General features: G+C 42.3%; 1 protein-coding gene across 3 annotated transcripts in view; it reads right to left on the reverse strand.

Moving 5' to 3' along the window:
- The window catches only part of gpm6ab (glycoprotein M6Ab), a 53638-nt gene extending 27361 nt beyond the window's left edge, over positions 1 to 26277 (reverse strand). Inside the window, exon 1 of one of the 3 annotated variants that reach the window (XM_028976965.1) lies at positions 26147 to 26277. In XM_028976965.1, coding sequence (XP_028832798.1) covers positions 26147 to 26150 — 4 coding nt within the window. In that variant the 5' untranslated portion in view covers positions 26151 to 26277. Of the gene's footprint in view, positions 1 to 4387; positions 4790 to 26146 lie in introns of those variants that run through there. The other 2 variants (XM_028976964.1, XM_028976966.1) reach the window with 2 other exon arrangements.
- Positions 26278 to 27415: the final 1138 nt, after the last annotated feature.

Consider the following 27415-nt stretch of genomic DNA (forward strand, 5'->3'; position numbering starts at 1 on the left):
TCTGCCTTATTTATGAGTTAAGCTACTGGTTCAGTGCAACAACCCTTTTCCAGAGGCATTTAATGACTGCACAATGTGGGATCATATAAGCACTTAGAGGTCAAGCACTTCCCTAAAGAGTGTAGTAGTGACACCAGCACTATTGTATTTCTTTTTTTTGTTGTTGCTTTTAGTGGTCCCCAAATACTATTTCTGAAGTCTCATTCTGAAATTCAGCTGTGGTAAGGAAATTACAGCCACTTTTAGCAAGTCCAACAATGAGATTTGCTCAGGCTGCACCGTTTCAGTGTGTGTTGCTTTAAATGCTAATGAAGAAAAGAGAGGAGTGAAGAGGAGGAGAGCGGCCTATTAGTGAGCGGGTATTTGCCCGCTTATGACAACATAACGGGAGAAATTCCAGAACCAAGCGTCTGAGCTGCCACTCTCGTAACAGTGACGCAGAATGGCCAAAGCACTCTTTATACATATCACTAGTTCTATAGACAGTCCAGGGGAACTTGTATTAATGTTAAATAATCTCACAGATTGAAATAGGGAACCTTTAGAAAAACTTTTTTCAAACTCAATCTTTCCAAATTCAGAGATGAAGTGCAGACTCCATGGCCCACTGTCCCTGTCTTACACTGACCTGCATCAATGACCACCGTGACATTCAAAAATCCATGATTGAAGACTCCTCTATTGACAGACCTGATTGGTTCAGACAGGTTTTCCTCTAAAAATCTGAGCTGCTCTGCATCCCGTCCAGTCTTTCCAGAAAGAAGTGCCATGAAAAGTTTGTCCCCGTCCCTGGAATCTGTGCATGCTTTTGATTGTGTGTCGGAGAATAGACTAATTAATGAACAATCATTACACTGCAGCTCATGATTTAATAGCGTTTCACACACAGTAAAACAAATTAGATTAGATTACACAGAAATTAGATTAAATTAACAGACTCCTTCTGAAGCGGAAGGACAACTAGCCTGAACAAACAAGCAGATGTGAGTTTCATGCATTATTCCTGAAGTTTCAGTTTTTTTTAAGGGGGTGGTTGCTGGTAAAAGATTTGTATCCCACTCTGTTTCACCCACTGCTGCAGCGGTTTATCTGTCTAGATAATGCTGATAATGTCTATGTTTGCTAAATTGACCCAAGACAACATAAATACTGTGAGATCAGTCAGACTATTAAATCACACATCACACATATAGTGACACTTAGACCTATCTATACCATTAAAGATCCTTTAATATAGTAAAAGTGAAGTGATTTGTCATTGTGAAACACTGCAGCACAGCACAGGGTGCACACAACAAAATGTGTCCTCTGCTTTTAACTACCACCCTTTGTGAGCAGTGGGCAGCCAAGACAGGTACCTCGGATTCAAACCTGTAACCTTCTGTGTACAGGTTCACATCGGGATATGGTGGGATCGTGAGGGTGGTGCAGAGTGAAGATACAACAACAACAACATTTACTTCTTATATAGCCCAAAATCACATACAGTATGTCTCAATGGGCTTTGACAGGCAAAGCCCAGATGTTAACCATGCCTATTTTTTGGCACTTTTACTGGTATGAAAGCAGAAGCGGTAACTCCACGGCTTGCAAAGCGCATGCTGTATTCAGTCTGAAATCGGCTTCATGTGAGAGCACATGTGTATTCAGCAGTAGTATTACAGTTTATTACTTTGTAAGTATTAATAAGTGTGGCTTTCTGACAAGACAATACGATAACAGCTAATATTCTGTAGTCTATCGGAAATGGGCAGAAGCCAAATCGTTGTCCTTTTTCATTGTCACAGCACCTCCAACTACATTCTCATCAGTTTTTATTTAAAGTTGCATGCTTAAATGCTGCCTATTAGACATAATATATTCAGGAAATACACCATAAAATGACATAATGTCCAAGACGGATTCTGGCTAGCTAGAAACTAGATGCTTTACCCCAAAGTTATCCTGACATAGCAACATAACTGATTTTATCATCCGTCTGGCCTTCATCAGATTGAACTGACACTTAGACCATGGTTAACAGTGGACTCACAAGTCGTGTTATTATCTTGTAACAAGAGCAAAAAGAGACAATTGTTACTTTTACCAAACACCTGAGGTTTGTCAGGGGTCCTGAGGGCTCTTTCTTAGGTTTCACACTTTTGATTCTGTGCTCCCTGCCATTGACAAGTCGGACTTGACATCTGCGTGACATTTATTGGAGGCAGCTTGCCACCTAATCAGCAAGTTGCTCAAAGTAAATGTGAGAGCTGATAAAAAAATTATGGACAAAATATTATATTACTTGCCATTTAGCGAATAGCAGTCTATGACTAAATAAGTATTTAATTTTCACTACAAGCTGTATCCTAGCCAGACAACCAATCAATATGTTCTTCATTTTAGAAATGGTTGATAGAGGAGACAGAGGCTCACTTACTGCCTGACAGGAATATGATTAGAGTTTCTAGACTTTTCAGCCATCAAATGCTGTCAGTGCTCAAGAGAAGACCGCAGCACAGCTAGATGGGTTAACATGATGGGGAAAGAGTGGCACAATTTTTTTTTAATTCCCATCTGCATGTACCACCTGTCCTTCCATTGACAAAGAAAAAGACAGATAAACACACTGACTTAAATCTTCTCTTTGTGTACAGTGTTGGGGGGGAAGCGACCGCAGTATGACAACAGCTCATCTGTCTGCTGATCCACTTAAGAGCACTAAAGACAGGCCTGTAATCCTGCACACCCAGCCATCTGCTGAAGAGGAATGATTTATTTATGCCTAAATCCACAGCCACTCTTGATGTGACAGTGACCTCGGAAATTGCCAAATTACACGTTTTATGTGGGTGTGTATTCATGCATGCTGAAGGGGATGCTGCATTGCCAGTCTTAATGACCACAAAAACTCAAAAGAGTAAATCTTCCCAACCCCTGCCATACTGAAGCTGTCCAAACGACTGGACCGTGGTCATTTCTTTTTTTTGCTGGTCACATTTACATCAGTGCTTTTATTTTTGCCAAGTTTGCCTCCATTTGTGGTCAGCCAAGCATGCATCAATAGTGGTTTCTAGTCCCCCAGCTGCAGAAAGAGAGGGAGCAAGAGAGGGAGGGGGGAGAGCCACCTCGGCGGCTAACCCCCCCTAGGCATTTGTTATCTCAAAAAAGCAACCGCCTGGGTAAACCCATGTTGCACTTATCTCTGTGTTTTTTTGCCCCAAGCATCCTTTAGCACCACTAAACCTTTTTGTCATTCTGGTCAACCCCCCCATTAGAAACAGAAGAAAATACAATTATTTGAACTGTGTCATGTTGCAAGTTGTCCGTGTGTACAGGCACCCTAGTTGGTAATGACACAAGTGGCCAATCCCAATTGAAGCCCGCCAGCTTATCCCCTCTCCGTAACACTGCATTTAATGCCACATTATCCACCAATGATGACAGGCGCACCACCTCCAGTATTTTTTTTTTGCAACATGAACTCCTGTGGCATATGGTGCATGCATGGACAGATGTGTATATGGAGAACAATGATGATCCTGGATGGAAAACAATCTGTATTTAATGTTGGCCTGTTTTATTTCTTATCGTGAATATGTTACAAATAAATATTTACAATAATGGATCAGGTCTCATATTTAACGTGTAGACCTTTGGGACCATCATAAATAAGAATCTTCATCGCAGCCATCGCTACAAGCGGAGCTAATAAAATGTAATTGATTTCACATTCCTTGTTTTTGCCACAGTGCATCGTGTGCAACATGCAGTCTCACAAGCGTTTTTTCACAATTTTTCTTCCAATTCATGATTTCATTCCATTACTCTTCAAAATCACAATGCCCCTCCCCTCATAGCCCTCCCAATATGTTTGCACAGAAACATACACACACCGCTGCACCTCTTTTAATGACATGAATATAAAACACACAACTCCATAAAACACACAACTGTCACAGGGACAATAACAAAAGCGACAACCATGGTGATCTGATATGAGCTGAAATTGCTTTTTAATGGCTGCACTGCAGCGATAACCAAGCGGCATGAGAGATACCAAGAGAAAAAAAAAAAGAGAGAGAGCTGCACAGAGAGAAAGAAAGAGAGGGGTGGCAAATTTGCCCCTCTTCAAGTCTCCCGCGACCCATCAAACAAGTGAATAAAACACAGCACAAACGGATGACTAAAAAAGACAGGTCCCCAGGCTGTCTATTTCGCTCCTGCCGCGGTCCGATTCATCCTCTCCAGTCTGCACTGGGACTGCTAATTTTTTTACGCAGCACCCCACCACTCCAAAGCGCCCCACCACTTAAATGATGATAACCAAAGCAACACCAAACCACAGTTTTACAAACACACAGTTTTCTGACATAAATCTAAGCACATATGCATATGCATACAGTACCTTTCTGTGTTTGTCCCTCTTCCATGTTCTCCTCCATTGTGGCTCAGCTCTAGATTGTGGTGCTTCTGCCCTCGTAGTTAAATCAAAGCCTTCAGGAAGATTAAACCCCACGTCTGAGCTGTTTGTTAGAGAGAGAGAGATTGAGTCTGTGTATGTGCGCACTGGTTTTCCTTTGTTTTAGTCCCTCTCTGCTGTATGTGGAACGATAACTTGGAAAAATCTTCTCTCTCTCCCTCTCTCTCTGTCTCTGCACTGCTCTTTCTCAATGCGCTTGTGCGTGAAGACGATCAAGTCCTCCCCTCAGTCACTGGCCATCGTGGAAGACAGCCTAGTGTACTGCCGGAGTGTATGTGTGTATGAAACAGGAGATAAACACACACACACACACACACACACACACACGCTAACAGTCTCCTCCTCCTTCAGCCCCTTTTCCCTAAGGGAGGGGCGACAATTAGTGCTCTAATCAATGTTATGTTTTTTTTTTTTTTAAAAAAAACACGATGGTGACGACACGAGGCAGGGCAGGTGTTTTGAAACAGAGGGGGTTCAGGGTTGGGGTGTTGTTAAAAAGATAGACCTCTACATTAGGAACAGATGGAAGGGGTGTTTCCAAGAGACAAGCAGCCCACCAGCCCCTCTCCACCTAATGCACCCCCCCCATCCCACACCCCCGGCACCAGAAATGGGCAAGCCCAAGGAACACCGGGGGAACATGTACTGCATTGACTGTTGGTCGTGGTGCACCAATTTTTTTTCCATTCTTCACAGGATGAAATGAAGGTTGGACTGACAGTAATGAGTGGAAGGGTGTGGTGGAGGATGGATTGTTTTCACAGGGGTCTCAACAATGAACCTCGCAAGTCTATGTCTGTGTTTCACCCTCCTTTTTCTGTCTATGTATATGAGCTATGAACACATTAACATATGTATTGCCACGCCCTGCTCACAGATGGATGCAGTCATCTGTTACCTCAACGGGCAATCATATTGGGGTTGATTGTGCCCAATCAGCACTTTAATACCCCTTTATCATCCGCAGCAGTATCCTGTTCACACGTACAGCAACACAAGCTGTGGTTTGAGGGATATGCATTTCAACTGTTAATCAGCTGTTAGTGGCAATCATGATAACCTTAATCATTAGGCACTGAATAAACCCATGGCAGCAATTCAGTAGCATTTTCATTGCGAAAGAGTGAGAGCACTGACACCGAGGTGCTGCTGATATGAGGCAGTTACCACGGCACTGTCTCCATGCACACAGCAGCACTTAGCAACAGAAGAGGTGCTGTTCACAGGCAGACAGAGATGGCATGAGTCTATGGAGCACCTAGACACATTTCCTCAAGCTAACAAGGCACTGATTCTTTCCTGCTTTTGACACGGTGTACCAGAGAATAAAAGATCATTGCATGTAATTGCAATTTGGAGTCTTTTTTTCATGGTGAGATGTTGGATAAACACAGCTCAACAACACTATAAGTACATTACAAAACAAGATTTGGTAGCAAATTAATCAATTTATGTATACCAGATATTACATGAAATTATTTTATTACATAGAAAACAAATTATATTTGCATTTATGCATGTCACATGATTAGCATGACCTGGAGAAACACGGAAATGAGGTGACGCAACTCCGATAAAAAAGCAAAATGGCTGCCGCTAATCGCTCAGTCATTACTTTGCATTGACCTGCAAAGACTCAGCTCACCTGTTTTCAAGTAAGACTGTTCCTGTTCTTGTTGTTTTCTCTGCCTGCTTGTTTTGCCCATCCGTTCTCTCATCCGTGCAGATTAACATGGTGGAAGTTTGCCTACCTCCTTATGTCTCTCCACACGGGCATTTTTAAATTCCTCCTATGCATGCTCGTTCGCCCGTCCAGCCTAATTATAATAACAGAATGACTAAAATTAACCCTGTGGAGTTCGCCACTTTGTGTAACCAGGTGTCCCACCAGGCCACTATCATTGAGCATCTGTTGCATGAGGATAACTACTTGCGGCAGAGCTTACATGAAGTGGCTGTCGGGTGCATGGAGCGATGGCTGTGGCACAAAGTTCTCCTCCACCTCCCTCGGTTGGAGCTGACAATTCTGTCTTTGATTTCTGAGTTTCAGCCTATCCGCTGGTCAGATCGACCGCCACCGACTGATGGAGGACCTCCAACCCAAACACCGTCACCACCCCGACAGGCCCCAGAAAACCTGGGGGAACCCATGCAGCATGGACGGACTGTCCTCACTGCCACAGAGAGGGAGAGGTGGTACATTGTGGTACTGTGTGCCTATTGCTCTTCCCCAGCACACCACCGTGCCATTTGACTGGGAAACGCAGCCCCCAGTTGATTGTGTGGCACAATCGGCTGGGCACCCCACCGACAACCACTCCATCTTGTCTCACCCTATCTGCCATCCTGGAGTAGAACCACTGAACCATCAACACCACCAACTTCCTGGTCACGGCCATCATCAATTCTCTGCTCCTCCTGGGATTCCCCTGTCTGGCCATCCACGAACCTCATCTCTCCTGTCATCAGGCTTGGTGTTGGAATAGGGAGCACACTGTCACTATCACTGTGTTCAACCAAAACCATACACCTGCACTTGCTCCTCCACATCCAGCCCTCAACACTGTCCCTGCCTGTTATCAAACCTGGCCACCATCTTCAGTCTGTTCAAAGCTGCTTAACACCACATCGACCATGTGACATGGCCATTGATCTACTTTCGGATTGTGTAAAGAGCTCCTGGACATGGAGCAGTTTGTGGCAGAGGCCCCTTGTGGCAAAACGGCACCATCAGAACTTCCACTTCACCGGCTGCAGAACGGTTATTCATTGTCTCCAAGAAGGATGGTGGGTTAAGGTCCTACATTCACTGTAAAAAAACGAATGCTTCTGCCCCTCACCAACACTGCCCTCAATGCCCTCTCGGGTGCCACCTATTTCACCAAGCTGGACCTCTGCTCTGCATACAACCTCATCTGCATCCAAGAGTGTGACGAGTGGATGACCGCCTTCATCACTCCCACCGGCCACTTTGAGAGTCTTGCCATCCCTTTTGGTCTGTGCAATGCACCCATCGTCTTCCAGCAATTCATAAATAACACCTTACATGATCTGCTGGGATGGTGGATGTATGCCTACCAGGATGCTCATCTATTCACCAACCCTCATAGCACACTTGTGAGAGCAGTCCTCAAGAGATTACAGAGAGTACAGAGAGGCTGTACTGTAAGCTGGAAAAATGCAATTTCCACCAGCGCGCCACCACATTCTAGGTTTCATACTCACCCCAGAGTGTGGCCATGGAGGCCAAGAAACTCGAAGAAGTGGCATCGTGGTTAGGGACAGCTAAAACAGCTGCAACTGTTTCTTGGGTTTGCATGTAGGACATGCAGGCCTACGTTGACGCCAGCGAAGTGGGCCAAGTGCGCCTGGGCCAAGAACCCAACCACTCCAGCCACTGGTCCTCTGCATCCTCTCCCAATTCCTCATCGCTCCTAGACCTATCTCGCCTTGGATTTTGTAACCGGACTCTCTGAAGCGGACAGCCTTACCACCATCCTGACCATGGTGGATCATTACTCAAAAGCGATCTGAATGAGCGCGATGACGTTAAAACACTCTTTGACTCCTGCTGAGCGATAATGTAATAACGTAATGCTTTTCTGTTAACCAAACTTGGAACCAACTGATTAACACACAATTTCACACATCACATGCAAAGCCTCCACAGAAAATGAAGCCATAACAGAAACACCAACACCAAAACCTTTAAACACCCCCAGTGGTATCCACCACCCAATCAAGTCCAAATCAAAACACCTGGACATGACACCCAAACAGTAACAATCAGCCAAAATTTAATCATGCTGGCAGAAGGCCACTCCCTCCATGACAACGGCTCCCTCCATGACAATGTGCCTCACATTTGTGGAGGTGCTCTGAACTTTTGCCACCAGAACAGGGAAGTGGAGGTGTCATCCAAATAATATGCACCAGGGTCTCTGCTCAGTCAGCCACAAACCACTGACTTGTGGATCTCCACAGTGCAGAACACTTTGGGGTCAGAAGTACTTCAGAACCTCTATTACAATGGGCTGGCACTTCACATCCAGGAAGAGATGGTCAGCAGAGAGCTTCCTGCCACCTGTAAGGGCACGGGGATACCAAGCAAGTGATGGGAATGCTTGTCTGGTGCCCTAGCCACAGCCATCATGCTGACCAATTACTGTCTCACCCTGCATACCCACCTTCAGCTGCGGTACAGATGGCTTGCAATCACTGCTTTGTTAACTCCGGAGCAGTGGGGAACTTTATGGACCAAATTTTCTTGGCCTGGTTGGGGGTTTCAACAGAGCCCTTGTCCCAGTCCATCTCCTTTGTGGATTGTCATCTCATCACTGCTGGTCACCTCCAGGAGATCCAATTCTTTATTCAGTTCTATATTCAATTCTTTGCCAAGCTCCCACTCGCATGTGTGATATGGCCATCAACCTCCAGACGGGTGCAGCACCCACTATCCCCAGCAGAGAAAAGCACCAGGGAGGCCTTTGTGGTTGATGCCCTACAGAACGGCACTATTTGAGCCCTCCACATCACACACAGCAGCCAGATTCTTTTTTGTCCTCAAGAAGGATAGGGGCCTACACATCTGCATTGAACACCATGGCCTCAAAAAGATGACCATAATTTAACGCCACTCACACCTTCTCACCAACACCACTCTGAATGCCCTCTCTGGTGCACTGATCTATGCCAAGCTGGATCTTCACTCGGCCTATAACCGTATCCGCATCAGATGGGGTGACAAATGGAAGACTGCTTTCTTCACCCCCACTGGGTACTATGAGAGTCTGGTCATCCCATCTGGGTTGTGCTATGCTCCTTTCATCTAAACACAATTCATGAACAATGTTCTTTGGGACATACTGGGGCGGTGAGTGCACTTGCGCTTTTCAAGTTCAAGTTGGGCTTTAGTGGCATTTCAGCTACATACATGTTAGACAGAACATTCATACATGTGTATGTGTCATTATTATCCAGGTGGGTAAGGGTCAGATGCAGGGTTGTGGCGTCCAAATTGCAGTGGGTCCAGGGTGGATGGAAGCTGGGTCTTCATGTCTTTCATGACCAGCCTCTTACAGCACTTCATGATGGTTGACGGTGAGACACAACACTAAAGACTTCTTTGACACGGGCATGATGGTGGTGGCATTGAGACACATTGAAACAACATCGGTGCTCAGTGAGATGTTAAAGATGTCGGTGAGAACATCTGCCAGCTGTCTGTACATTCTCTAAGCACTCTCCTGAGGATGTTGTCTGGTCCAGCAGCCTTTCGCAAGTCAACCAGCAACTAGGCCGCTTCCTTCATTGTTTGTTTCTTTCAACAAGTGTCTCGCAACCTCATCTGGGCAGATCTCTAGAACAACCTTCACACCTCTGCCACCTCTGATGGTAAGCATTCCGTCAGCTATACAGGAGGTTCAGGGGTCTTGGTTGTGGAGCAAGTGGCATTGCCACTGCCGACCAGCGATCCGCCACCCCGGGCTGGCTGTTCCTAGTCAGGGACCTGGTCATGTGACTACCAAGGGAACACGGACGTATGTGGTTCCTGGAACATAAAAAGGAGGTCTACTCAGAGCTAGTGTTGTTTTTTGCTTGGGCAGTGGTGGCCTAGCAGGTGAGGAAACAAACCTGTAATCAAAAGGTTGCCAGTTCAAATCCCAAAATGATTTGCATAACCAAAGAATTTCTCATCTGCCTGCTCATCATCCTCATCAGGGTCTGAACCTGACTGCAGTTCAACTTTAGTAACCGACTTTAGTGGGCATATGGTCACATTCGATGGCATCTGGCACGTGGGAGAGGTGTTTTGTTCAAGGATGAGACCGGGTTTTTGACTGTTCAGGCTAGATGGCAGACAGCGTTTAAACAAGTGGATTTTCAAATGTTTCTTAAAGGTGGTGGTAGTCTCGGCTAGTCAAATGGAGCCGGGCAAATTGTTCCACCAGCCAGGGACAACAAAGGAGAATAAAGTCAATTAGGAATGGAGACCCCGTGAAGAGGGAATTTTTAGTCCACCTAATTTTTAAATGGTGTGACTAAAAAATATCGGAGGTAAAAAAAAAAATATATCGACCGTTCGGGGGAAATTTCCGTAAACACAATGTGGTTCATACAACAAACACGTATTAGGTCTCTGTTGTGTTCTAAACTAATCAGACATCGTGAAAGGCGGGACCTGCCTCTGATTGCCCGTGGTCCAGATATTCCTGACCCTGACAAGTTCAGCTTTTTAAAATCTTATTATGGCAGCAGACAAACGCATTACAAGTAATTTATGCATTTTTAACATAATTTTTCATGGTCAAAATTTTTTCCACACCTCATACCTCAGCTTCCATTTTAGTGCTAATCAAAACGCATCACCTGATGCTTTTTATGCATTTACCACCCAAGCCCGAACCAGCGTAAATTAATAGAAATTAAAAACTGAAAAAGCATAGTGTATCTATTAAACACATTATATGCAGTGATACACATACTGGCCAAATTTCACCTCTCCTTTCAACAACAGGCAGCAGTTAACAGATCATCAGGCTGAGATGATAATCAAGTTCAAGCCATTAAAACACTTGCACTTTGAATTTAGATTTTATTTTTAGTTAATTTATCTTGTTTTAATTTCAGCTCAGTGAAGAGCTTTAAGCACACACATATTTTTAGTAAGTTACATTTCTTGTAGAAATGTGCTTCAAATAAAGAACTTTATGTTAACCGGATTGATATTTAATAATTTACAAGGCAATATTGCCTATATGCAAAGCAATTTTAAAAAGAAAAAAATGGAACCCGTAAAGCTGCATTATTAAATGCGATTCCATTGAAAATTTGGTCTTCCTAACTGCTGTGTGGTGCTTCAAACGTGAACATGTGAATGCGGGTTTTACGCTTGTTTGTATTAAAGGTTTGTATATTAAAAGGCAAGATGGAACTTTGTGAATTGATTCATCCATCGTTTAACATGTTCAACTCGCCACAATGACAGCATCAAATTTAATATTTATTTCATTTAAATCACATTTAAAGACATCTCAAATTTTTGAGAACTGATTGTAGTGGGACTGAAAATACATAAAAATGTAATATTTAATTCTAACACTTAGCATGAAATACATCAAATTTAAACAGTGCTCAATTTTATTCAATGAAAGTCTGAATACAATATATATTATAAACTAAAACTAACTAAATATAGACTACATGAACTATTATGTTAAATTAATTATTAAACAAATATCAACTTATAATTATATATCTGTTATTGAAGCCAAGCTAAACAATAAACACATCTACTGTGGTCAGATAGCTGACACTACATTAGAGCAGGGTCATGTTACTGTCAATATATTTTTAAATCTCAGATGCAACATGCCTACCGATAAGACCAATCGACCCTAACAGATTTACAAGAAAGGATACACTTACTTCATCTGTAATTTGAGCTGTGACAGGCTTGCATCCACTGCATCCAGTGGGCAAGGTTCTTATATCTTGGCTAGCATAAGGCCACTTTGTCCATTATCGATTTTCACACAGTGCCTGGGCAGGCATATCGCCATAATAACCCAGACCTTATGAATCAAACTCAAATATTAAATGTCTTCACAGAATCTCTGAGAAGCCACAGCCAGTCAAAGATCTATTCAGCTGTCCAATTAGATTTTTTTGCTGGTCATTGGGGAAATGAATCAGATGTCATATATGCAATACCAACTTGCTATAAAGAGCCTCATGACAATGTGCCAAATGACTATTGATTGTCTGATGAGTTAAGGAGAGTGAATGATGGATATAACCAGTGACGAGCAAGAGTCTCCAGGGTTCAGACTGTCCGTGTTTGAACAGGAAGGTGCATTTATTTTAAACACAAAAGAAAAACAACAGTAAAAGTACTCACACACTCTGTGTTCTGATAAATGGCATACTAATTAATTTTACATAAATAAACATAAATCCAAGAAAATTAGCCTGCTGGCATTAAATACATTTTTTGAATGAGGGCACTAGGCAGCATATATGTATGCAATATTAACACCCAGGTCACTCGGGACACTGAGCAAGAACAGTGATAATTAATATGGAATGCTTTATTCAAGACTGGGTTGATCATAAGGAGATTAGCAATTTTGAGATAAAACAGATGGCATTTGTGCAAATGTTTACATGTATGCCTAATATCGTGAGCCTTGTATTTTCCTGCATGCAAAATTGTGTTTCACATGACTTTATGAAATCTCTGGTGATGCTGCTGACAGCTCCCATGCCTGGATAAGTTAGACACTGTGAATCCCGATCAGTGTAATCATCTACAAGGCTACTTGAGTGACGGTGTGACCCTTTTTCTTATATATTGTTGTAGCCCTTCATTTGACAGGACAGTGTATCACCTTAGCCCACTGCATGTCATAAAGCTGCTACATTAGAGGTTCAAAGCTGCTACATTAGACAAACATTAAAGCTGCTACATTAGACAAACAATATTCTCGTAGAACTGTGTGTGTGTGTGTGTCTCTCTCTCTCTCTCTCTCTCTCTCTCTCTCTCTCTCTCTCTCTCTCTCTCTCTCTCTCTCTCTCTCTCTCTCTCTCTATATATATATATATATATATATATATATATATATATATATATATATATATATATATATATATAGCCAAAAATCACATACAAAATGGGTATGTTTAAGATACATTTCTCTCACAGCACCCTGCTACTGCATCCTTTGAAAGGTTGATACAGTCAGAAGAAGTGTAATCCTGACAGTTCAGTACTGTGACTTTATACACAATTCACATTGCATCTTCATTCAAACACAGTATATGAACAGGAATGTCCTCCAAGAGCCAGGAGCCAATCAGAGAGCTGGAACCAGAAGAGCCATGAAGTGACAGAACTGGGCCTGAACATGCATTATACAAAGGCCATGGTGATGCACCGCCCCCTGCCAGAAACTACTGTAACCATGGAAGACCCTTTTTTCACATCCAGAGATAAGTGATGTGTTCAGACAGTACAACACTGAATTATAACTGACAGTACAAAAGGATTCATGTGTCTATTTGCACATAAATGCCATGACTGTGCCGAAACAATATATGTTTAAAATACTTTTAAAATGTATTATGTTCGTCGTTCTATAATAAAACTTAAAGTAGTCAAACACATTCAGCCTCAAAATGTCATATATACCAGTAAGGAGCAAAGCTTTGAAATGTTACATTAAGCAGAATTATGCTGGAATCACCTTCAAAGGATGCTTGATTTCAAAAGACAGAGATGAAAGAATGCACCAGTGCTGAAATGCAGTTTTCAGCCGAGACTTTCACATAATGAGTCAGACTCTCACTTTCAGAGCACAAAACGAAAGGCTTAACTCCATTATTAAATGGTTGTTGGGATCTTGCTAAAATAATAACTAAATAATACTAAGGACTGAATGTTTTCGTGCTGATGGGACCAGACTGAATTCCGTAATTAATGACAACTGTGAAAAAAAAAAAACTTTTATTGCACTCTACCCATGAATGAGGGTTCCTTTCTCACTCACGCCTTAAAGGTGAATTCCCATTTTTCTACATGGGCATTTTATATTGTGTTCAGAAAAGGTCTAGGTTTTGGGGGATGTCATATATGATGGCCTGTCAAAATCCAATGAGAAATATTGCATGTGATTTTGTGCTAAAAATCAAATCAATGTTGCTGTTTTGCATTTGGAGTTTCTCTATACAGCGCAGTTTCAGCCGCAGCTGACATCAGACATGGCTTCCCCACCCCCACCACCTTCAGCATGCTCCCCTGCTGTGCAGCAGAATAATGATTAACATAAATCACGCTGTAACTGATGGAAACTTCCACACGCTGTGCTTGAGATTAGTTGGGTGCTGATGCTGCAGTGGATGACTGATACTGTGCTCATGTTTTTCAAAGACCACCTCGACTGTGCATGAACATAGTAGCTGTTATTGTTATATTGATGATGTATGAAGCTGCCAGTTTTTCACTGCCAGAACATTTTTTTGGAACTGCAGTACTAAATATTACTACTGTCATATTATAAATAGCACACTCAATAATTTTCAAAATATGATACTCTATTGATGTAATGCTCATTATTGGTTGCTAAAATTTCTCCTCGCTGGAGAAAGAGGCCTAGACGCTTGACATCTGGGCAAAACTTTACAAGAAACTTTTTAGGTGTTCATAACACTTCAATGTGACAGTGACAGGTTGCTTCTCCACAAGTATGGAACCAGCAGATTTACACCTTGGTGGGGCAGGATGGACAACAGATGGACAGAGGTGGATGGGGAGAAGCAGGAGCAATTTAGTCTAACCAAAACAAATTGGAAAATCAATCAAAAATTACTGAATAAGTAATAGGGCCATTATTATGCAATAAATTCAGTATTTTTTTTTTTTTATAATAAGAAATATTATCTTCTTCATTTTCCTCCGCTTATCTGAGCATCCCAAGTAGGGAATCCCAGACAGCCCTCTCTCCAGCAACCTCCACCAGCTCCTCCGCCAGGATCCCAAGGCGTTCCCAGACCAGATTGGACATATAATTTCTCCAGCATTTCCTGGGTCGACCCGGGGGCCTCCTGCCGGCAGGAAATGCCCAAAACCCCTCCCCAGGGAGGTGTCCAGGAGGCATCCTGACCAGATGCCCGAACCACCTCAACGTGCTCCTTTCGACGTGGAGGGGCAGCGATTCTACTTTGAGTCCCTCCAAAATGTCCGAGCTCCTCACCCTATCTCTAAGGCTGCACCTGACCACCCTAAAGAGGAAACTCATTTCGCCGATTGTGTCCGTGATCTCCTTCTTTTGATCATTGCCCAAAGCTCATGACCATAAGTGAGAACTGGGCCGTAGATCAAACGGTAAATCGGGAGCCTTGCTTTCTGGTTCAGCTCCCTCTTCACCATGACAGATTAGTTCCGTGTCCGCATCACTGCAGACACTGGCCCCATTTCCCGGTTGATCTCCTGCTCCCTTCGTCCCTCACTTGTGAACAAGACCCGAGATACTTAATCTCCTCCACTTGAGGCAGGACCTCTCTCCCGACCCAGAGTAGGCAAACCACCCTTTTCCAGTTGAAAACCATGGTCTAAGATTTGGAGGTGATGATCCTCAACCTACCCAGCAAGAGCTGAAGGTCAGAGCCTGATGAAGCTAGATGGACCACATAATCCACAAAAAGCAGAGACGAGATTCTCCTGCCACCAAACTCAACACCCTCCACACCATGGCTGTGCCTAGAAATTATGTCCATATAGGTTAGGAACAGAACCGGTTACAAAGGGGAGCCCTGGGGAGCCCTGGCGGAGTCCAACCCTCACCAGGACTTACAGCTGGCTACAGCTGAATGGCTCTTAACAAAAGGCCATCCACCCCATACTCCTGGAGCACCTCCCATAGGGTGCCCCTGGAGACAAGGTCATAAGTAAAATACATGTGGATTGGTTGGCAAACTCCCATGCCCTCAGCAAGGGAATAGAACTGGTCCACTGTTCCGCAGCAAGGAAAAAAACACATTTCTACTCCTCAATCTGAGATTTATTTACATTTACAGCATTCATCAAACGCCCTTATCCAGAGCGACTTACAGTAGTTACAGGGACAGTCCCCCAATGAGCAATTTAGGGTTAAGTGTGTTGCTCAGGGACAGTTTGGTAGTAAGTGGGATTTGAACCTCGGTCTTCTGGTTCATTGGCGAGTGTGTTACCCCTGGATTACTACCACCCATTGGTGGGTCAACTATCGACTGGACCCTCCTCTCCAGTACCTTGGAGTAGACCTTTCCAGGGAGGCTCAGCAACTTCTGCCCCTGAGATTGGACAGTCCATACCTAGGCATCCCAGCCCTGGTTCCTCCTTGGAATGCACGTCATAGGATTGAGGAGATCCTCAAAGTATTCCTTCCACCAACCGACTTATAGCCCCACTGTAAACAGTGTGAGTGAGTTGCTGCCTTCCTCTCCTGAGGCATGGAATGGTTTGCTAGAACCTCTTTGGAGTCGATAGGTAGTCTTTCCCCATGGCCTCACCGAACTCCTCCCACACCCGAGTTTTTTCCTCGACGACTGCCACTGCTGCACCCCGTTTGGCCATCCGGTACCTGTCTTCTGCTTCTGGAGACCAACAGACCAGCCGTGCCCTGTAGGCCTCCTTCATCAGCCTGACAGGTCCCCTAACCTCTGATGTCTATCAGTGGGTATGGGGATTACCGCCATAACTGGCAACAGCCGCCTCAACAATCGCAGAGCAGAACAAGGTCCATTCAGACTCAATGTCCCCCACTGCTCTCGGCCGACTTCAATGATAATATGACTACAAAGTCAATCATAGACCTGCAACTTAGGCTGCCCTGGTACCAAGTGTACCGATGGGCATCTTTATGTTCGAACATGGTGTTTGTTATAGCCAAACTGCGGCTTGCACAGGTGTCCAATAAGGAAACACCACTCGAGTTCAGATCCGGCGGGCCGTTCCTCCCAATCACACCCCTCCAGGTCATGCTGTCATTGTCCATGTGAGCGTTGAAGTTCCCGCAGTAGGACAATAGAGTCCCCAGGCGGAGCACTATCTAGCACTCATCCCGGGTACTAGATAGTACTTTTTTTTTCCTTCCATGAAAGATGTTCTGAACCATTCTTTGTCTCACCCTTTACCTAAGACCAGTTTTTCATGGGAGCACCAAGTGCCCCAGACAACATAGCTCCTAGGATCATTAGGAGGAGATAAAATATTACATAAAAAATATTTATTCTAATAACATTTTATTATAATTTTATTTCTTATATCACTGTGTATCTTCTAATAATTTCTGACCTACTGACCTACCTAAGGAGCATCTTCACACACTGACCAAATTAGGAGGTGATGAATGGTAGGGCAGCAGAGTCATATATTTTGTACACTTTCTATGTCCACTTTTGTTGTTATACAAAAAACAGATGCTATGATTTTATGAAATGCAGTATTTATTCAAAGTATCAGAAGTTGTCTGATCCCTCTGATCCTGTGAAAAACATGCCCCCTGCCAAGCTGTCAATTGTCTTAAGACAATTGTGATCTCTAGTGAACAAGTCTTTAGGCAAATGCAAGACAGCGTGCATGTTGTGCTAAATCCCTTTTGAAGGGTCCTGATCAGCCTGGCCTAATTGAAAGTGAGGTGATTCTCATTGTGAAACACTACAGCACAGCACACAGTGACACATTGAAATGTGTCCTCTGCTCTTAACCATCACCCTTGGTGAGCAGTGGGCAGCCATGACAGCCGCCCAGAGAGCAGTGTGTATGGACAGTGCTTTGATCAGTGGCACCTTGGTGGCTCGGGATTTAAACCGGCAACCTTCTGATTTATGGGGCAGTTTCCTTAATCGCAAAGCCACCACTGTTTAGAGATAATAATCAGATAATAATAACAATAATCAGATAATCATTCATCAGAATGAGCTGGCAGCACCCCTTGTGTGATCATTTGAAATGAGGGCCACCCATGCACTCAGAATTAACCTGTGATGCAACATTTCCACTGTTTCTAATATGTCTCATGGTCAATATCATTATCAGAATTAATATTATATCATGCATATATATAATGTGTTTCCCATATATGATGAGGACATCAATCAAATGTTAGTACAATGATACTTGTCTGGCCTGCTTCATTTCTATTAAAACTATTATATTATGAAATATATATATTATATTATGACCTTATAGTGAAATTATCAAATAGGCTGTGGGATTAAGAGCATCTTGATTATCCTTCACCCAAGGTTAAATAGTTTGATTAAAAAACATGAGGAGAGGAGTGTTTCAATAGAAGCTGTGGGTAAGAGTTCTTTCTTGTTGTCCAGATACTGTACATGTAGGACTGTGAATGACATGCATTGTGAAAGTTTGTGTTTTGTTTGTTCTTATTTAATTTTTTTTTTTTATAAATGTCTCAAACCTCAATAGTTGTCTGGAGTGTGGTTTCTACAGGAGATGGGCACTGTTCATTTTCATTTCCTGTGATGACACTGGGAGCCCTTTATCTGGGATGGCCTCCACAATGCACCAACTGTTGGCTGTGTTTCGTGGCAGAAATAAGAATATGCTGACGTATTGACACACATTTCTGGATTGCGATGGACTTTGTCCTGTCCACATCATGGAAAAACAAATAGAGTCTATTATACATAAGTGCTTTCTATTGGGTTAGTATGGATCTTGTGAAAACAGGCAATGCTTTATAACATAATTTACCGCTTCTGGGCTTTCTGCTCAGGAATACGCTTAACCAAACTGAATCAAGATCTCATGCCACTGGCCTCTGACACAGTAAAATGACTGTGGGAAAACAAAAGAAATTTAGACAGTGTAGTCTGTTTTCCAACCTTTGTTTGTGAATCGTGATCGTTTGATCCAGTGTCACTCTCTGTCCCACATCCTCATGTTGAGGCTGGCATAGGACCCTGATGGATGGCTGACACAGAATCAGATCCTCCGGTCTCGTCTCCACTGTGCTATTTTTCCCAGCCAGTCAGTGAGCATTGTGAAGCCCAAGGATTCCCTTGATGTTTAAAATAGCTCTCAGAAAAACAGGATTAAAAATTCATTCACTCTTTTTCATTTCTTTTTTTTTAAGCCTCAGTTCCTCATCCACCCATGCATACTCTCATCCTTCCTCCACCCGTTTGAAGCCTGGCCGTAAATGATTGGGGAAAATGTGGTGGAAACCGCTTAATCATGGAAAGGCTATTTGGTAGGCAGTATTACAGCTGGGCCTTGGCCAAAGGGTTCGGCTTCATGTATATGGGCATTGCAACTACAGCCATTACATCTTAATAATCAGAGTTGTGGCTGCCAGACTCTGACACATACATGCCATTAAATGGTGGGAGGAAATTCCACCATAATGGTGAGGACATGCAAACTCCGCGCACACATGACACGATTAGATTTTCACATCTGGGCATCTATGGCAAGTAGGAAGATATAATGGGAAACCAAGAATATGGAAAAATTTGTTTTCGTCAGATCAACCCTTTAACGGGGATAATTAGTTTGAAAATAAGTTTCATCTGTTTCTATTGAAACTATCTTGTCTTAGTACTAAAAATAAGCTGCAATGTTTTCTTCCTTCCTCTGTGTAACGGAAGAATAAAAAAGAGGGGGGTGTCATGATACATCTTTAATGCGAAGTTATGTTTTGCCTCAGCAACAGAGATCTCTGACGTCATGCTAAGAGGCACATATGTGCCGTTCTTGAGAGTGAACATAAAGTAACAAGCCCTCGTCTCACGCTGAGACACAAACACAGGTGTCCCTCTCCGTCTCTTACTCTGGCATGTGAGAGCTCCATCTCCTCAAGCTCTCATTGCTATTAAATGAGCACCTGCAGGTCACAGCAGACAACTACAGAGTGAGGGGCTTTGTTTTTACTGATGTGTAAACTTTAATCTGATATTATGTTATGTTAATCTGATATTATATTGATTACTAACAGCTCAGGTTCTGTGTATGTCATCCATGAACATAATAAAAAGTGGCTTCTGACTCGGTTTTATAGTTGTGGATGTGAATCACAACCGGAGTGCCAAAGTCATCAGTCTAGTGCTGTACTTCGGGTAGATCTGTGGGAGAAAGTGGGTCTGTTTTTCTAAATGTCTTATTTATAGCTGCCTGCCTGCTGGGTTTATTTGAGGCTTCAAATCTAAGAGTGGTGTCTCATTGGCCTGTGAAGACGCAGATATGATGGTCAATGAGTGACTTGCTATTCTGGCCATGAACTTGAGTGTGACCACAAAATTACTCTGAAATATTTACTTTTTTCTGACAATGAAGTTTCCATGTGACTTTTTGCTAAAATGGGATTATGTGGTTCTTTTCTTCTTAATCTCCCTCACATGATAGGTCCTTTCTGATGGCTCCAGCTTTAGCCAAGCATTTTGTGGTTTGTGACTATGAGCAAGGTAGTCCCCAAATACACTCAGGCCACTGTGCTATCCATTACTTGCCAAACACATACCCATAAGTGGCACAGAAATTGGCCTCAGTATTAGCATTTTACAGGAATAAGTCACAGTGCAGGTGGTCACATAAGTCACATAAGTCAGGGTGGAGAATATCTAAAATGCCATCACTTACCATCTACTTTATTAGATTCAAATGTTCAATAGCTTGTTAATACATGTCAATCACGTGGCATCAACTCAATGCATTTTGGTATCTAGATATGGTGAAGATGAAACATAGTTCAAACCAAGGATCATAATAGGAAATTAAATGTATTTAAGTGATTTTAAGTGAATTTCCACACACAACCATATGAAGTGTGTAGAGATATTGGTCTGAAAGAGGGTGGGCTAACTGTGTGAAGTGTCTTCTACCCTTGACATGTCTGATTTGATTAGATCAGATTCTGCAGGGGAGGGTGTAAATGGGTGTAAATGAGAGCCTCCATGCTATTTGTTAAACACTCTTTCTCTATTTCAGGCAATAAAACCCCTACAGGCAAAACATTATTCCCAATGTGAAATGGCATAACAACACATAGAGTAAATATGTAGTCTGACCTCTGACCAGTCTTGTTATTTTGTATTCTGTGGTGGATATCCTCACTGTCAAATGCTGACAGACTGAGAGCCATATGATATATGCTTTTCCCTGGTAGTCTATTAAAAATTGGTGGTTGTTGAATGAATAATTTGAATTTATGTTTCTGTGCATAGGTTTCTGTGCTCAGTCTCCAAATTAGCAGATGGGGCTTCAGTAAAATGTTGGAATACACTCCATATAATCTCTGATTCTATATAGTCTTTCTAGACACCAAAGCATACATTTGCATAAGAAAGCAGTTTTTTTGCATTTTTGCATGTATGTGCTACATTAAGAAACCTGCCTTGACTTGTCTTATTAACAAGACATAGTACAAATAGGTACAAATGTGAGCGAGCAAAAGGGGAGACAAGAGGCAGCCCTCTTTATCAACATTAGACTCCACGGTGTTTTTACTGAGGTTGACTGCCTCTCTACCCCTCTCAAAAAGCTGATCAGAGTTCGGCCTTCATAGCCGCTTGACCTGGAAGGAATACATGTTGAACAATCAATCTGATCATGTGTACAGACCAGTGACTACATCTAGTGCCAGCATTTTAAAAAGAAGAACAGGTCAGGTTATTGTTCAGCATTTACAGACATCCCTCTCTCTGTCTGAAATACTAAGACACACATAAATATGTGATTGTAAATAGAACTATGCTGTAGAAACGGTATGCAATATAAATTTGGTCAACAGGAGAGATTTTGATTATACTTGCCTACTGCAGAAATATCAGTATCACATGCACAAAACCATGCCTACTTGCTGCATGATACATTCTGGTGGTGGCCTAGCGGTAAAGGAAGCGGCCCCGTAATCAGAAGGTTGCCGGTTCGAATCCCGATCCGCCAAGGTGCCACTGAGGTGCCACTGAGCAAATCACCGTCCCCACACACTGCTCCCCGGGCGCCTGTCATGGCCGCCCACTGCTCACTCAGGGTGATGGGTTAAATGCAGAGGACAAATTTCACTGTGTGCACTGTGTGCTGTGCTGCTGTGTATCACATGTGACAAATCACTTCACTTTCTTCTTTCTTTTTGGAAAATAGACAAAAGCCTTTGACAGACATTCAGAGATCTTTCCTATATTTTCTCTTACTTATTAAACAATAAACTAGAAATGTCCACTTTATTACAACCACTCCGAGGTGCTCACTGCGTTTTTGATGGTATGCAACGTTTCATAATAAAAGTGCAAAATGGAAAGACAGGGAATGGTTTAATATACATTAATATAGTTCCTTTCAGCTTGGGGTCAAACAACATGTGTGAATCCATGTACATCATGCACTTTCACACTTGTGAAAATTGTAGATAATAGGGTTAGGGTTAGGTTTATATTTGGGGTTAAACTTTATTTGATTTATTTTGAAATGTTGCATACAGTCAAAAACTCAGCGAGTGGAGGAGCAGCTGATTATTTCGCATTTTCACAATTTATCGGCTGCAGCAATTGAAAAATCAACATGTGTGTGTAACTGCACAGACATGCATGACATATATATTGCAATATATCCTGTCTGCCGTCTATGGGACAGTTTGTATTGCACAGTCCTAATTGTAAAGACCGAGATAGATACAAATAGCTAGATCCCAAAAGGAAATTCTGGAAGTTTTGTATTCCTAAACCTATTCCATCAAACTAGATCTCAGGAGTGTTTTTTTTCTTTTTATGAAATAGTAAAAGTGCCTTCTGCAAACAAGCAAAATGTCATACACACAACCACACACAACTCACACAGACCCTGTTGTTTTCACTGTACAGAGGTCTGTCTTCAAAAAAAGAATTGAATGCAGGCCAGGCGTGTTCACACAGTCTGCCCAAATCCTGCGTGTCTACAGTAGCCACTGCACTGTAGAGACTACAGGTCACAGGTCACTTCTCAGTCAGCAAAAGGATTCCAGAAAGGATTTAGGGCCTCACACAGAGACTACAGCACACTTGGCCAAATCGCACTGGCCCTTTTATTTCACCCACCTACCAACAATCAGCAGCCTTGGCTTAGGGAATCAGGAGTGTGAAAGGGATCCACTTTGGGATTTTTACTTTGTTAAAATCCAGCAAGGTCATGAAAATAATCACTGTTATTTGGGGAATTGAAAATTATTTAGAATCAGTTTATTGTTCCATAAGCAAAGACAATGCTACACTGACATTTGACATCTGACTCCAATATAAATAACACACACACAAACATACTGAGGAAAACACAACCACAGTATAACAAAGAAACCTTTCAAAGATCTCCAAGGTCAGCATTTCCCAGTGTCTCATGCACAAAAGCTTATAGTAAAGTCTGCAGAAAGAGTACACCACACTTCCTCCATAAAGGTGATAAACCGTTTTTCTTTGACAAGGAAGCCACCACAGTCAGAACTTAGTCCATCCTGTCCTAAGAGTGGATGTGTGTGTCTGAGTGTGTGTTTCCAATCTGGAGAGCCCAGTTTCACACATCAGAGCAAATGTTTTTGGATAAGCACCTTCCCAGCCACTCAGAACAAGGATCTGAGTAGTCACAATGATATGGCTGATCATCGTACAAGTAGCAATGACGTGCAGTTGCTAAACTCTGATCAGTTGTTAGAAGGAACGATGCACTGAGATTAGAGCAATAGCTGTATTTAACACAAAAATGGACTGAAATGTTTTTTTGTTTTTTTTTGGGTTCATAAGAGAAAATCCCTCATGGCTTGCAGCCTGGACCATCCCACCCCCTTGATTTGCATTTAGAAAGGATAAAGATAAAGATCCAATAAATTAACCCAATTAATTAAAACCAAGTTCAACATAATATATTAGTACTATTATTAGATTTCTACAATTGTATATGTTTGTGAAAATAAATATTTAATGGGAATATATTTGAATAAGCTTTAATCAACTCTTCTTAGGCAATTTCATTCAGCTTGTGAATGGTATGAACTGTCAATAGTTGTTTCACATATTTAACTCATTGGAGCTCAAGGATAGAAGAACCACAGTAGGGCTTGCTCCATTTTTGCCTCTGCTTTTGGATCCATTGTTTAATGTTAATTCTCATTCTGTTCGGGAAACACAACAATGACAACATTACATTGTGTTCCGAGCCCCCATAATGGGATGTTTCCATAATGGAAACAATGGCCTTTCCTGGCCTCGGGTCTCACATGGACCGGCAGCTGGTATTTTTCTGCTAAGAGCCAGCAGGAAGCATGACAGTTACAGGTAGAAGTCACACAATCATCTGTCTGTTCACCAATTCAGCGTACATCTGCACCAAAAATTGATGTGAGAAAGGTAATTATTTCTCACCTCTTGTTTCCTGTGCTTTTTTTTTTGCATTTGTGGCAAATGAGGATCTCCTTTCTTTTTCTTACCAGTTCTGAGCATAACTTTTTATAGTTTCTTAAAAGGATTTGAGAAGAAGAAGAAGAAGAGCTAGTGCCTTCCAAAGCTGCATATTTTTTCAGTCACTGCATCTGTGCAACTATACCAGCTTGTAACTGTGACTAGTTTTTAATCCAACAGACATGCTTCATACTACATATGCTTCCTAGATATATATATATATATATATATAAGTTCCTAGTCTAGTAACAAGTCCTTGTTGAGCCTTGTATTGAGTCTTGTACCTACCGTCGCTGCCCTGTCAGTGAGCAAGACTGCTTAGTCGTACATCTGTCCCTCTAAATCATGCATTTCTAAATTGAGATACTTGGTCTCTAATACATGCAACATATCACCCGGGCATCTGTGCCATCTAAGCGTTAAATACTCGCCACCACATACATACTGAACAACAACTTAGTAACCAGATGGTGCAATACAGAATGACACTGCATGGACATCTGCCTCTTTTTGTGGTACAGCTGAGCATGGCCAACAGAATTTCTCACCTAGCAGTGGACCACACATCACCTCGGGCACTCTCTGGATCAAGTCACACACAGCAACAAATCTCCAGATGTCTGTTACGTGAGGAGGGAGTAAAGAACATGGCGAAATTCTCCCACAAACACTGCAACACTTGTTGCCATTGTCAAAGGCCCAACAGATCTGGGGAATGTTCGGGGGAGGCACAAAAAAGTGGCAAATAATGTGCCCATTTAGCCCTCATGTGACTATTCGCATATATTACAGAGCTTGGAGAACAGAATGAAAATGGCGGTGGGGGGGTCGGTTCATGAATGAATGGCCACTATCTGTTGGTTAACTTATCCAAAGAAAATAAGTGAATGTCTTTCAGAATTTGCAGCTAATAACTATGCATGGAACCACCTGTAAATAATACATGCATTGCGGTACAGTTTTCGTCCCCATTTCTGCTCCTTTTTCAGCAAAAGTCTTGGCATGGATGCTGTTTTAGATATTCGTGGGAGGAATCTGTCTTGGCACACGGACACTCTGCACTGAACCAGTCTGCACTGTGACTCAGTCTGTGTATAATAGACCAGCTCAGATTTGCACATACAAAATACAGTTTTGCAAGTTTATTATATCAGACGCTGGTTAGACCACATCTACTTTGAACCAAAAAGAAAATGCAGATCTCACCATACCTCATAGAAAAGCACCATCAGTAAACATTAACACAAGAGTTGTAAATATCTGCATGAGCCATATTACTAAATGCATATATGCAATTTCCTTTGCAGTTGCACATGATGCATAATTTATAGGTTAGCTGACCTGGTCTGGCATTAAAAGACATCAACCACTTTTATCTACACAATCGTATTAGTTGCTTAGCTGCTTACTAAAAGCTGAATGAAATGTATGAAAGGCAGCCTGTTCCAAACAAGAGCAAGACCACGCTCACCTCGGGTGGAAATGCATGTACAGTATGTGTATCTACCTGATCTGTCAATCAATCAACCAATCAATCTGCCTGTCTCTCTTGATAATGTTTCTCTTAAAGTTAAATACAAAATAGCCATCACCATGCAGAAACATTCGCACATGTTGGCGTTAAAAACTGTTCCAAACTATTTCTGAGTTGTACCTACTTAGTTATTTATTTTACTTTAAAAAGTGTCGCAAAACTAACTTTGAAGTTACACAAACTGAACTGGGACCGGTGTTTCCTGCAGAGTCGGCAGGCTCACTTACCCATTGTAGATGTTGGATTTTGCCTTAATTCCGCACTTCAGACGTCCAATGGAACGCAATGTTGGCCGAGTCGCAAAAGGCAGCAGGAGCAGGCGATGTCACGGTGTGTGTGTGTGTGTGTGTGTGTGTGTGTGTGTGTGTGGGCGGGAGGTATGTCTGAAATCTGCGCTACAATCAACCGACGTTCGAGACACGAGAGAGAGAGAAAGACTCGCAAAACCGTCATCTGCATCATTCGGCATTAATGCTCACGACCCGAAGTCACACTAACGTGTTCTAAAAAAAAGAGCTTTAAAAAAAAAGAGTTCCGCTGTTCTCAAACTTTTCACCATGAGCATCATCTCGGAAATTCCGTTTGAACATATGCATGTTATGCAAGTGCTCATAATATTCCGAATTTGACTGGGATTTCGTGCTGACTGTTTCCACGGCCACAATTGTACCAGGCAGGCGAATATCAATGAAAGCTCGTGTATTTAAAAATCTACGTGCCAATAATAACAATAAACTGTACTGCTTTAAACAGCATTAAACTGTTGGCAGAGGCGGGTTATTAACTGCACTACACTGATGATACTGCAGTGCTACACGCAGTTTTATTCCCCTTCATCTTTATAGGTTACAGGCTTGCACACTATGATTTGCTCCACATCTGCATTTTTAAAACTGGCCGCAATTCGCAGGGCGGCCATTCACGTTTCAGCGACTGCAATGTAAATATCATAAACGCCCGATGGACTATGGAAGAAAGCGATAAAAATAGAGTTTTCCGGTTCAGTGCTTAAAGTGCAGTGTGTTCCATTTGACTTCAGCATTTATATATCATTCCTCAGCGCCGCCGAACACACCCTCTGTGGTGTTAAAATACCTTTCACCCCAATATTGGTAAGGTTAACAGCGTCATCTAATGGCCGATCCACTGAATGTTTAAACTTTCATCAAATCAATGAAATTGGAAAGATTTCATTCGTTGGCTCCCTAGTTAATTTGAAAGTTTTTTTTTTATCTCCTTTCATATTTCATAGTCGGGGAAGGCATTCGGTTTTTTAATAACTGAATTAACCAGTTGTAATGGAAATACATATTCTTTTTGGATAAGAGACCAATCCGACAATCGAAAACCAGAGTATTGTTAATATTGTACCTCATGACTTTATGTTATATTTAGTAGCGTGATTTATTTGTGACTCATTCTTTCGTTGTACGAACAATGCACCGCAACGCATTCAAAAGGACTACAAATACGTGGAGTTGCGGAGCAGAAGCCCC

Source organism: Denticeps clupeoides, chromosome 4 (genome assembly GCF_900700375.1).
Source record: "Denticeps clupeoides chromosome 4, fDenClu1.1, whole genome shotgun sequence".
Taxonomy (NCBI): Eukaryota; Metazoa; Chordata; class Actinopteri; order Clupeiformes; family Denticipitidae; genus Denticeps; species Denticeps clupeoides.